We start from the raw sequence: 12,303 nt of genomic DNA, 5'->3' as shown, positions 1-12,303 counted from the left end.
AAACATATTTTATATAAAATATAGCTCCACTGATTACAAGTTGTATATAGCAATTAGATTAAAATATCATACATTGAAAACAATGCTACAATATATAAATAACCACATATTGTCCTACCATTTTCCCCTGAAAATAAGATCGGGTTATAGATATATACACCAACAGACACATTAGGTCTTATTTTCAGAGGATGTCTTATTTTGCAGCCATGTGCCTGCTCCCTCCCCACCATCTGCTTGCCCATGGCCACAGCAGCTTACAGGGCTTCCCAGGGCACTTTTTGCCTGGATGGAGAAATGACAGAGACTGGAAGCTTCATCTGCTTACAAATGGTGCTCTTTGAAATGGAGCAATTAGCTCCGTTTCAAAGCACCCCATTTGCAAGCAGGGGAAGCTTTGTCTCCGTCCGGTGGAAAAGTGTTTGGGTGCCTATGGGGCATTTGGGAATGGAGCAATTTGCTCCATTCCCAAGCACCCCATAGGCACCCAAACACTTTTTACCTGGATGGAGAAATGACGGACATTGGAAGCTTTGCCTGCTTGCAAATGGGGCACTTTGAAACGGAGTGATTAGCTCCATTTTAAAATGCCCCATTTGCAAGCGGACAAAGCTTTCAGTATTCTTTTGGACAAAAAGTGCATGGTGGAGCCAGAGGCATGGGGGAGGTTGGTGATCTCAACATGCCCATTCTGTCTCACTATCTGTCGGCTTGACCGTGGCTGCGCCGGAGCAGGTATCTGCGTGGGGCATTGGGAACACTTGCCTCCCCTGTACCTCTGCCTTTACCTGCTGCCTGTGCCACTGCACAAGTCTCCCACAAGCCTCTTGTGAGCCAGGCAGCCAGGCAGCACGTCTGGATTTCCTGTTTTCCTCTGCCTCCATACCTGAACTTACCTGCATTGTGCCAAGGTGTTGGTTGGCTGCGGCTGCTGCCAGACACCATTGGCCCCTGCATGCTCGCTGCATCTTGTGCTGGCCATGCTCATTCCCCAGGCTTATTTTTAGGGTAAAGCTTATATTAGGCCCATCCCCAAAATCAGGCTAAGGATTATATTTGGGGTGGGTCTTGTTTTCTGGAAAACATGTTATAGACTTTGCAGTTCACTCAGAAACAGTAAATGAACGGAAGAACCAGCCTGTAAATGTTTGTTCAAATCATATTCTCTTAACAGCCAAGCACAAATCCAGGAAAACCAAGTGCCAGCTGTTTTTCACTTGAAGGAGGCAGTTCCTAAAGAATCCTAGATCTTAGTCACATAAAGCTTTGTATGAAAAAATAACCTTTTCAATTGATGTCAACTTATTGGCAACAAATGTAGTAATAATAGTTATCAGACACAGTAGACACTTTTATCTGCTAATATCTTGGCCATTGTGTTTTGTACGAGTAGAAACTTCTAGATTATTTTCAAAGGCAACCTTATGTATATAATATATAGCAGTTTACCATAATCTAAATAGATAGCAAAGAGGGTGTGACCTGCCATCTATTTTCCTTCTTCATCCACTTTCTTCTTCTTTGTTATTATGATATATTATACTATACTTTCCATTTTGTTTAATTTTATTGTACATTGCCAAGAGTCAATTTGGAGTCAGGTGATGCCTAAATTGAAAAATTTAAATTATTGTTGCCAGAGCTTCATGGTCAAGGTGGTACTCATATATTTTATTTATTTAATTAATTAATTTATAGAAGTCTGTATCTCATCGGAAGTGACTCTGGGTGGTATACAACATTCAAAATCATGCTATAAAAACAATTGTTATAAACAATATAAGAATATAAACCTTCACTTAAATTTAAAAATATTAAAAGTTAAAAATTAATATATAACATGTCTATTTCTTAAGCTAGTATTTTTGGCTGAGACATCGGTAATGGGTCATTAAAAGGAAAAATTATATAACTTAATTCCTGTAATATCATGTAGGACTGCATTCTGTAACAAGTACAAATTATTATTTTTTTGGTTTGCAGACCATAAAAACTGGGAAATTTTTTTTTTGTTTATATTGTTTTTAATATGTATTAGTGATAATTCCTTCAGAAAAGATCTCTTTTTATAAGAATGCCTTTATAACTTGAAATTGGTTTCTATGTTAATCATAAACAGAAATAAACTTTTTCAATTTTGAATGAAGGAATCTCATACTGATTTGGAATTTTTGTTAGTATCCTAAATTTTTTTGTAACATATTTTCACCTTCTGTTGTTTTGCTATTTTTTTTCTTCATTTATGTTTTTCTTTCTCTAACTTAGTAATAGGATGAAGCAGAAAAAGTATTTTAGATTCAGGGTGAACAAGCTCATTTCAGCTCCTTAAAGCAGTTGTGCATTTTCCTCAATTTATAAATGCCTAAACCAAATCCAAAGAATGTTTTGTGGTTTGGAATATTTTCTCTAAAGTTTCTTTGTGTAGTATACATTTAATAAGCAATTTTTAAACATAATATTGTACAGCTGTAGTTTAAAAATTACAGAAAGAAAGTCCTCCAGTGAAAGAGCCGCTTCCCTTTCTCTAGGATAGTATTTCCCAGTATTTTTGAATTACAATGTTTAATGCTCCTGATGTAGCTTACGAGAATTGTAGTAAAAGTCATGGCGTTACATTACGGAAGTCTGCTCTAAGAAATAGTCTGTATTATATGTAATCATCTGACTGTGTAACATTTTATAACCAGATTAATTATTCAAGATTTCTTTTGAGACAAAAGATTCATGTAAATTTCTTAAAGCAAGAAGAAATTAGCATCAGACTTTTTCATGTTTATTTTCTGAAAGTACATATTATATTTTATACAAACTAAATTGTCAGTTACACAAAGCACAGTGATAAGTTTCCTAGCTTGGAGATCTATCATTCAAATTTACATCACTGATTAGATTGGAAAATTGTTACCCAGTAATTCCAGAGGTAGAAGCATATGTAATATTATTATTTTACTTTTACAGTGGCACAGAAGATTGTTTCAACCAGGAAAAAACATCAGCTTTCAATAGGTCCTTGCAAATCTTTACCAAATTCTCCAAGCCACTCATCAATATGTTCAACCCAGGTCTCTGCAGTACATATTAGCCAGGTATGGAATTACATTCATTTATTTTACTGATAGGGTAAAATTTTACTGAAGATTGGGTATAAATACTTTTTGTGATTTTGACAATGGATATGAATGTTCACTTGTCCGTTGAATGGCTTGAACTGCTATACGTTACCTGATCTGAATTAATTATTTTGTAAGTGATTTATTTCTAAATTATTATCATTTAAAAAAAATCAGAAATATTCTCAAAGTGGGATACTTTGATTTTGCCTTGAGGTTCATTCAGTAGGTAAAACTGAGATATAGCAGAATGATTCCTAGAATTAAATGCAGTAATTTAAAAATACAATTTGATTAAAAGGATTTAATGCAACAGAAAGAGAAGAATTGTTGAACTCTATATGTTAAAAGGGTTCATAGTAGCTGCAAATCATAGAATTCTACAATTGGATCATTTTTGCCACTGAGTTCAGTGCTAGAATCCACCAGATTGAAACTTATACAATCTATTACTCTAACTCAAACCCATTATTCGGTATCCTTTATACATCATTTTTTTTTAATCATCCCTTCACCCTGCCCCAAATACCCTTTCTCAAGACTATTTATCCAGTCCATTCTATTTTTCAGAATCTTTCATAAAACATTTTGTCCACAATATTCAAGACAGGATCTAATAGAAAACTGAACAGTGGAATAATTATATGCTAAAGCAATGCAACAAAAGGTGTGGTAAAGAATAGAAATTATTGGACAGCCTCATGCTTTCTTTTTAAACTAATATCAGCTCTCTTTTTCCCCCTTAATTTCTGTCCTGTTCTGTTTCCCTTCTTAAGCCAATTGCCCCTATTAAACAATTACATCATCTTTTATATAAGCAAATAAGTTACCATTCACATAATAACAAATGTTCACGAAGTATGAAAAAGTACATTATTCTATGTAATCATATCATGAGCTGAAAAAGAGGCAAAAAAGCATTGACAACATGGTGGAATTCATGGAATCTTCCAGAATTTCACAACAGCCATCTACTGTAACTTATACATATTAACAAGGTATTATCCTTATTAATTAATATTTCTCATACATGTAGGGTTGCTTAACCCAACAACAATTACTTTTTCTGTTTTGAATTTTATAGTTTTGTTAATGTAGACAAAATTGCATTTTCCTTTTCTACAGCTATATTACACTGCTGGTTTATATTCATTTTTGCAATCAACTACTGTTTCAAATTTTATTATGTCCATCCAGCTATTTCCTTGGCCTATATTTATGCATTTGAATACTGTTCTTTAAAATTTCATTCTATTATTTTTGGCTAATTTCTCCAGCCGATAAAGATTGAGGGGTCCTTGGTGCTCTCTGAGCTTGCTTTTTTTTCTTGCAGACGTTTCATTACCCAAACCAGGTAACATCATCAGTGCTAGTAAGGAGTGCAGCTTGCTGTTAGTTTATATTCCAGTGGCTTGCCTGTCAGTGTTGGTGGGAGTGGTCTTACCATACAGATTCTTTGGACTGTTTGCTGTTGGCTTCTTTGGCAATGTCTTGATTGGGTATTCTTTACTTGACTGTTGGTTTGATATTAACTTTGGAGTTAATCTATGCTGATCTGTGTGCTGATTGCTGGCAGAAAAGTGCTTGGGTCTTTTTGCTCCTTTTTTGGCTGGGTGATAGCCTCTTTTGCATTGTCTATAGACATTGTCAATGTCTACATGTCTATTGATGGTTGATTGTCAGAGTGCAGACTTCTAGAAATTCCCTGACATTTTTGGTCTTGGATGGTCAAGGACGGTCACATTTTCCCAATTGAAGCTATGGTTAAATCTATATGTATGTTGTGAAATTAAAGAGTTTTCATCATATCTTCTGACTACTAGTTGGTGTTCATGGATGTGCTCTGCCAGTCTTCTGCCTATTTGTCCTACATAGTGGTTGTTGCAATCCTTATATTGCATACAGTGTAATACCCCAATCAAGAAATTGTCAAAGAAGCCAACAGCAAACAGCCCAACCAAAGAATCTCTAAGTCTACCTCTATCAACATTGGCAAGCCATTAGAATATAAACTGACAACAAAGTACACTCCTTTACTAGCACTGATGATGGTACCTAGTTTGGGTAATGAAACATCTGCAAGAAAACAAGCAAGCTCAGAGAGCACCAAGGATCTCTCATGTCAACCCTGAGCTACAGATATTTTCCATTATTAGTACTATAAAGATTGTTTTTAATATTATTTCTTACCCACCTAAAATCTGTATTTTTGATAAACATTCCCTCTCCTCTTCAACAAAATTGTTAATAAAAATAGTGAAGAGCTGAACATCCAAGATTATTTTTTATATCCTCTCTCCAGTATAATGTCAAATTAGCAAACGTTGCTTTTTGAACACAAATTTATGTTCCTACTTGCTTGTCATGCCATTAAACACACATGTAATTAAATTAGTATAATTACTCCTACTACTTTATCAAAGGCCTAGCTGAAATCAAGGTATATTAAGTCTGCAATATTCCCAAGAGGGCATTTTGCTGTAGTGTCTAAGGCACCAGGCTAGAAACAAATAGTGAGCTCATTGTACTTATGTACAAAACCAGTTGGGTGACCTTTGGCCGGTTACTCTCTCAGACCTAGGAAAAAAGCATGGGCAAAAACCTTCTGAAAATCTTGAATGAGTTCTTCAAGCTCAGTAAGGCATATGTAAAACATTCTCCATAGTGAATGCAACACTCTCTAGATTCTACTATTAAAGAAGTTTAATATTTGATGCAAGATAGTAATACATTGATCATACTCACAGAATTATAATAATATTGTAAGTATTAAAATTAAAAGTTATTAAAACTAATGGTACCCAGATCCCACACTGTTCATGTATTCAACATTTGTGTATATCTAAAAATTAAAAAACTTATATTTTTAAAAAATATTAATATTTATGGACCAAATATTTCACCTTGTTTCAGATAAATGCTCTATAGAGTCCTCAAAGGAAATAAAATGTAAACGGTAATGTTCCTGCTAACTGTATATTAACAATCATTGTAGAATAATGGATGTGAGTTACTGGAAAACAATGTCCTTCTATTATTTTTTTTTATGTAGCAGTTTGATAGAGGAGACAATTAACAGGGGGTAGTAGGCTCCTCTTTATAGGATGTGTTCAAATAGAAATGAGAAAGCCATAAGCTTCTATTTAGATTATTCTACTGATGGATGTGATGCCAAATAGCCCTGTCTAGTTCTATGAAGGCTTGAGGACTTTCTCTGTAATTTCCTCTTTCCTGTTTCTGTGTGTGGCATACAGTTTATCACTCTAACGATGTGAGAACTAATATGACTATATGAGAACTAATGTATGAACTAATATATGATTTATTGATGTATGTAGTGGTGAAGTAGCTTGTATGTCTCAGTGACACTATGAGCTATGCCTTTGGGAATGTGCACATTCCCAGAAGGGTCACTCATAAGGATCAGACCAAGGATGATGCAATGGAGAAGGAAATGGCATAAAAGACACAGAATAATTAAGATCAGATAGGACTGTGTATCCCCTTCCCCAAACACTAAAATAGAATGGGGCTGGGTCTGAGTGATTGCTGTTTACTGGACAATGTTATCTTATGGTGCTGGCAATTGTTTTTTGTATGCTGGTTTTATTGGGGGTTTTTGCCGTTGATGTGAGCTATCAAGACTTATGGCAATTAATAAATAAGTCATTCAGTTCTGGGATTATACAGGTAATCCCCGGGTTACAAGCGTTCCCTTAGTGAATGTTTGAAGTTACGCGATAAGTGACACTTATTATCCAATAAGTTATCCACTTATTATCCATAATTTTATCCAAAATTATGTCTATTGCAGCCTTATGGCATTTGTTCACTGTTATGAATGACCACAGAGGCTCTGCAACATTCGCCCCACCTATTTCCCCAACTCATCCCAGCTGGGTCTTCACAGGCATTTTGCCTCTGGAGACTCACTTACCTTGTGAAGATCTCCTCTCTGTTATGGTATCTTTGCCTGCTTCATTGCTTCAGGCTTTCAGTGCATTTGCAGAGAACAGAGGCCTAACATAACGCGAGATCATGCAAGATCAGTAGCGCGAGATCTCATGCTACTGATTTCGTAGCATGCTACTGATCTCGCACTTTAGGCTTCTATTCTCTGAATGGAGGCCTGGACATTTGCAAACAGGCTTTGGTCCTTGAGGCCTTCCCTCCGTTTGCCATTCCCTTGCTGAAGCCTGCAAGGAGATTGCGTTCCTGTAGGCCAGGGGTCTTCAAACTTGACAGCTTTAAGACTTGTGGACTTCAACTCCTAGAATTCCTCCTCCAGTCATGTTAGCTCAGGAATTCTGGGAGTTGAAGTCCACAAGTCTTAAACTTCCCAAGTTTGAATACCCTTGCTGTAGGCTCTGGCAGCCTTTTGCAAAAAGCCTTTGTTGGCACCAGGTACAAATCTCAAGGTATGAGATTCACTCCCACAAATCCTTGGGTTACAAATGGAATGGGCAGCCTCCATTCCATTTGTAACTCGAGGACTACCTGTAATTGAGTGCTGACTTCAACATGCTATTGTCCACAGTAACGTGCTTTTTGTCTACAGAAGAAGAAAATTGTCCATTTTCTGATGTGAAGTAATCCATTTTAGGCAATTTCCATTTGCAGATTCTAAGAATATCAATACTTCAGTTTGGGCATTTTTATGTTAACAACATGAAGCTTAGTTCACAGTTCTGACATTCCATGTACCAATGGTATACATGTATCTGCTATGTCAGGATTTGTTTTATCTTTGGCCACATGTGATCTTACATGGAATAGAAGGAAAGGAAAAGAAATGTGACAATTAACTTTTTAAGAGGAATATAGACTTAAACAATCTTGGCATAAAGATTGCCTATTAATTTTAAGAATTTAGTGAAGGAGACCAATGTTTTCTCTATAAAGAAATTCCTTTTTTTTTTAAAAACAAATGACACGCAAATTTGAAATAAAAAAAATAAAAGAAAAAAAAGAAAAAAAAGAAATTCTATATATATTTAAAAATCTTGTGTTGTAGTAGGAGATACAATCAAGAAATTGATTTTCTTTCTGCTAAAATTAATTTTAATCATTGCAGACCAGTAATGGAGGAGGGAGTTTAAGTGATTATTCTTCCTCTGTCCCGTCTACTCCAAGCACCAGTCAGAAGGAACTACGAATTGATGTGCCACCTACTACTAATACTCCAACACCTGTTCGTAAGCACTCCAAGCGCCGGTCCAACCTTTTCACAGTGAGTTGACAAAAATATATTTGATTTCTATTACCACTGATTTCAACAAGTGATTCTGTTTATTTGATCATGTTTCTCTAAACAATTAATCAATAAGCTAACTTCAAAAACCATCTTTGAAAGTTGATTTCTCCTTCCCTGTAGTTGAGAATAACCTCAATTTGGATGTATCTAAATTCATTCTTTCTTATTTTGTATAATCTTTACCATGGTTCTGGGATGCACTGAAATCTATATAGAGTGAGGGAAAACAGTAGTCAATTCATACTTCTATCACAGCTAAATTCATATTTTGTGGTACATATTCTACCTTTGAAGTAACATAATATTGTTTTTAGGAATAGCAGCACTTGGCCCCATTGGATAAGATAAGAAGAAGGATTGGATGCCAGATATTACAGATTGGGGATCAGATTTTTAAATATTGTTAATTCTTTGATCTATTTAACCAAATTACACTTCTACTATTCTTTTCTATGGGAGGCAGTGCTCTGTGTCTCCACACTTCTCTGCAAACCAAGTCAATTATTTTAAGTAGAACCCATTGGGACAAAAACAATTAACATGGTTTGACATCTTCTAAGGTGATCCCTGCTTTTTTTTTTTTTTTGTTTCACATGTGGCTTAAACCTGCAGACCTGATTATGGAAATGCAGACATGACGGAGAATTTTGATATAAAAAAGGCACTAGGCAGGAATGTCCACTGTCCCCTCTGCTAATTATACTGACTAAGGAAGTATTAGCCAAAAATATTTGGCAAGATGAAGAAATAAAAGGAATGGAAATAAAAATAGAGAAATACTAGTTACAGGCATTTGCAAATGACGTGGTCTTTATATTAGAAGACTCCTGAGAAACTGGGCCAAAGTTAATTAAAAAGGTAGAAGAGTATGGGGAATTTGCTGGATTGAAAATAAATAAAGACAAGACAAAGATTTTAGTTAAAAATCTCACAGATACACAAAAAAGAGCGTTGATGGAAAGAATTGATATGCAGATAGTCAAAAAAGTGAAGTACTTAGGAATATAGCTAACAGCAAAATGTGCAATAATTAAAGAGGATAATTATATGAAACTGCCGCAACAAATTAAACTAGATTTGGAGAAATGGAAAGATTTGCAACTGTCATTAACAAGACGAATAGCTACCATAAAAATAATATTCTACCAAGGCTATTATATTTATTCCAAACAATTCCAATAAAAATGGGAAAAATATTTTGAGGAATTAAAAAAATGATGTTAACATATATCTGGCTAGGAAAAAAAGCAAGAATAGGTTTGAAAATGTTGCAAGACTCCAAAAAAAGAGGGAGCTTTTTGCTGCCAGATTGGGAATTGTACTGCTAGGCCTCAGTACTTACTTGGGTGAAATAATTGATTAATTTGAGGCATAAAAGACTACTAACTTTAGAAGGACATGACCGTCAACTAGATTGGCATGCTTTTTTATGGTATGGGAAGAATAAGATATATAGTTATTTTCAAAGATATTATATTAGAAACGCATTGTTATCAATATGGCTTAAAATTAAAGAACAACATTACTTGAAAATACCAGTCTGGCTTTCCACAATGGAAGCATTGATACATCCTAATGTTATTAATATGGAAAAAATTGTAAGATATAAAGATATTTTGAATGAAAAAGGGGGATTAAAAACCAAACAGGAACTTAGTAATCAAGGGATAGACATTACATGGTGGCCACAAATGCAGACACAATCTCGATATGAGAAAGATGCTAAAATGTATGGTTTTAATAAAGAATTAACAGAATTGGATCAGATATTAACTGGAACCGATGAAAAATTGATAAAGAAAATATATTGTTATTACTAGGTATTAAACATGAAAGTGAGCAGGTAAAGGAGACAATGATTGTTTGGGCTAAAAGTTTTGGATATGCAATAGAATTAGACAAATGGCAGAAACTGGGATAGAAATGTTAAATTGACTATGTCAACTGCATATAAAGAAAATTTGATAAAATGTTCCATAGATGGCATTTTGCACCAACAAGATATGGATAAGGATAGATCTGCTAAATGTTGGAAATGTAATCAAACACCTGGTTCATATTACCATATCTGGTGAACATGTCTACAAGTTAAAAAATATTGGATGAAAATACATACCTGGTTGGGAAAAATGATAAAACAGCATATAGACATGAAACCAGAAATATTTTTATTGGGCATTCTGCCAGAAAAATATGATTAAGAGACTATATACTTGATTTTAAATGTACTAACTGCAGCTAGAATTGTATATGCTCAACAGTGGAAATGTGATGAGATCCCAACAGATGAGAATGTAATTAAGAAAATACTAGAATGTGCAGAAATGGACATAATGCTTACTATTAAGGACAAAGAAGGAACTAAATACTTTTTGACATGGGACTCATTTTATCGATGGCTAGACAATAAAAACAGAAGTTAGAAAGAAAGAGACATAAAAAGGATAAATGTTAAAATGGAAATTTGTTAATATGAACAAACTAAATATTATTGTTATCACAGTATTAATGTTATTGTGATAAATGTTATTGTAAACATCCTGATTATGATAGCATAAAAATAATTGTACCCAGACAACACACTGTTTGTTTGAACTGCACTTTTTATATAGTATATTATACTAATATAGCAAATAAAACTTTTTTAAAAAGGAAAACTCATTGAGGACCTTTTAGCTGAGTATGTGTTGAGAATTTCTAGAGAAATATTAATTGGTTTTGAGCATTTCTAGCGAAAGAATTAACGGTGTGCCTAGGATAAAGCTCTAACAGAATGTGGTATAAATGATCCAGATAAGAACTTTAAAATACCTCTTGAATTTGGGAAGAACCAATTTCCTAGTACACATGGAAAAAGATACAAGTATGACTGTTAGCTGTAAATAGCATTTTTTTTACAGACTACATTGTTACATGTGTCCAGAAAACTCAATATTGGTTTGCTAATTTTGCCTGCATCTCAGCTAAATTTGGGACTGCCTGACCTGGGAAAATCTGCAGTTTGCAGTCTTCTCCACTTGTAGATAATTTTCCAGTTTCTCAATGATTCATGTCCATTTATTTGGCAATCCTTTTGAATCCCTTCTCAGTTTATAAACTTCTTTCTGAAGGCCTCAGAGAGCTAGGCTTGATACAACACACATCAACAATAAAGAGCACATCCAACTAAATATTTGAGGTTTTGATAAGTTATTCAGTTCCTATCTAATAATGTTTTAATCATATATCTGGTGCATTGGATTCTAATTGTTAAGTATTTGAATTAGTAATCAATATAGGGGGTATTTACTTTTCCTGCATGAGAAACTTGCATTTATATTTATTTTAGTTGCACAATGTAAAATAGTGCATTTATTTTTTACATATTATCCACTTTTTCAGTATTGATGAAATGAAAGCTAAATATTGTTTGTCGAAATATGTGGAAAAAGTCAAACATTTTAATGGGGTGCACTTAGTTTTTCATACGATTGCATAAATAAATGGTTATCCAAAAGTCTATTAGATTTCAGAAGAGAAAACTTTCTAAAATTGAGGAGCTTGATTAAAAAAAAATAGAAGAAAAGAGGTAATACATTGAAGCAATATTTATTTGCTATGTAATTTTACCTTAATCCACTAGATGTCAGTGAAAGTCAAAGAATATAGCATAAGTGAGGCAAACTGGAAAAGGATGGCATTTAAAACTATACTTTTTATTCAGACTTGTTTAGGAACTTTTGGAAATAATGTTCAGTATTTCATGGGGTTTCAATGAAGAGAAAATTAGGCGAGAGACATGGATTCTTTTAAACAATTTTCTGTCTATAATGCAGCATATTGGTTTTGCAGAGATGCTGTTAATTTTCGTAACTAAATTTTGTAGTTCTAAGAAAAACAAATACAGTAAAATGAGGTACATTTGAAATAATAGTAGACATCAGAAAATAAGACATTGGG

General features: G+C 34.2%; 1 protein-coding gene across 4 annotated transcripts in view; it reads left to right on the top strand.

The window, feature by feature from the left end:
- The window catches only part of AGAP1 (ArfGAP with GTPase domain, ankyrin repeat and PH domain 1), a 372,362-nt gene that overhangs the window by 66,998 nt on the left and 293,061 nt on the right, over window positions 1–12,303 (top strand). For all 4 annotated transcript variants that reach the window (XM_026707846.2, XM_087919564.1, XM_087919565.1 and 1 more), the window contains 2 exons: window positions 2,959–3,086; window positions 8,185–8,340. In XM_026707846.2, coding sequence (XP_026563631.1) covers window positions 2,959–3,086; window positions 8,185–8,340 — 284 coding nt within the window. The remainder of the gene's footprint in view (window positions 1–2,958; window positions 3,087–8,184; window positions 8,341–12,303) is intronic.

This window comes from Pseudonaja textilis, chromosome 1 (genome assembly GCF_049901715.1).
Source record: "Pseudonaja textilis isolate UNSWEBS1 chromosome 1, rPseTex1.2, whole genome shotgun sequence".
Classification (NCBI taxonomy): Eukaryota; Metazoa; Chordata; class Lepidosauria; order Squamata; family Elapidae; genus Pseudonaja; species Pseudonaja textilis.
This window is presented reverse-complemented; position numbering and strand designations above follow the sequence as displayed.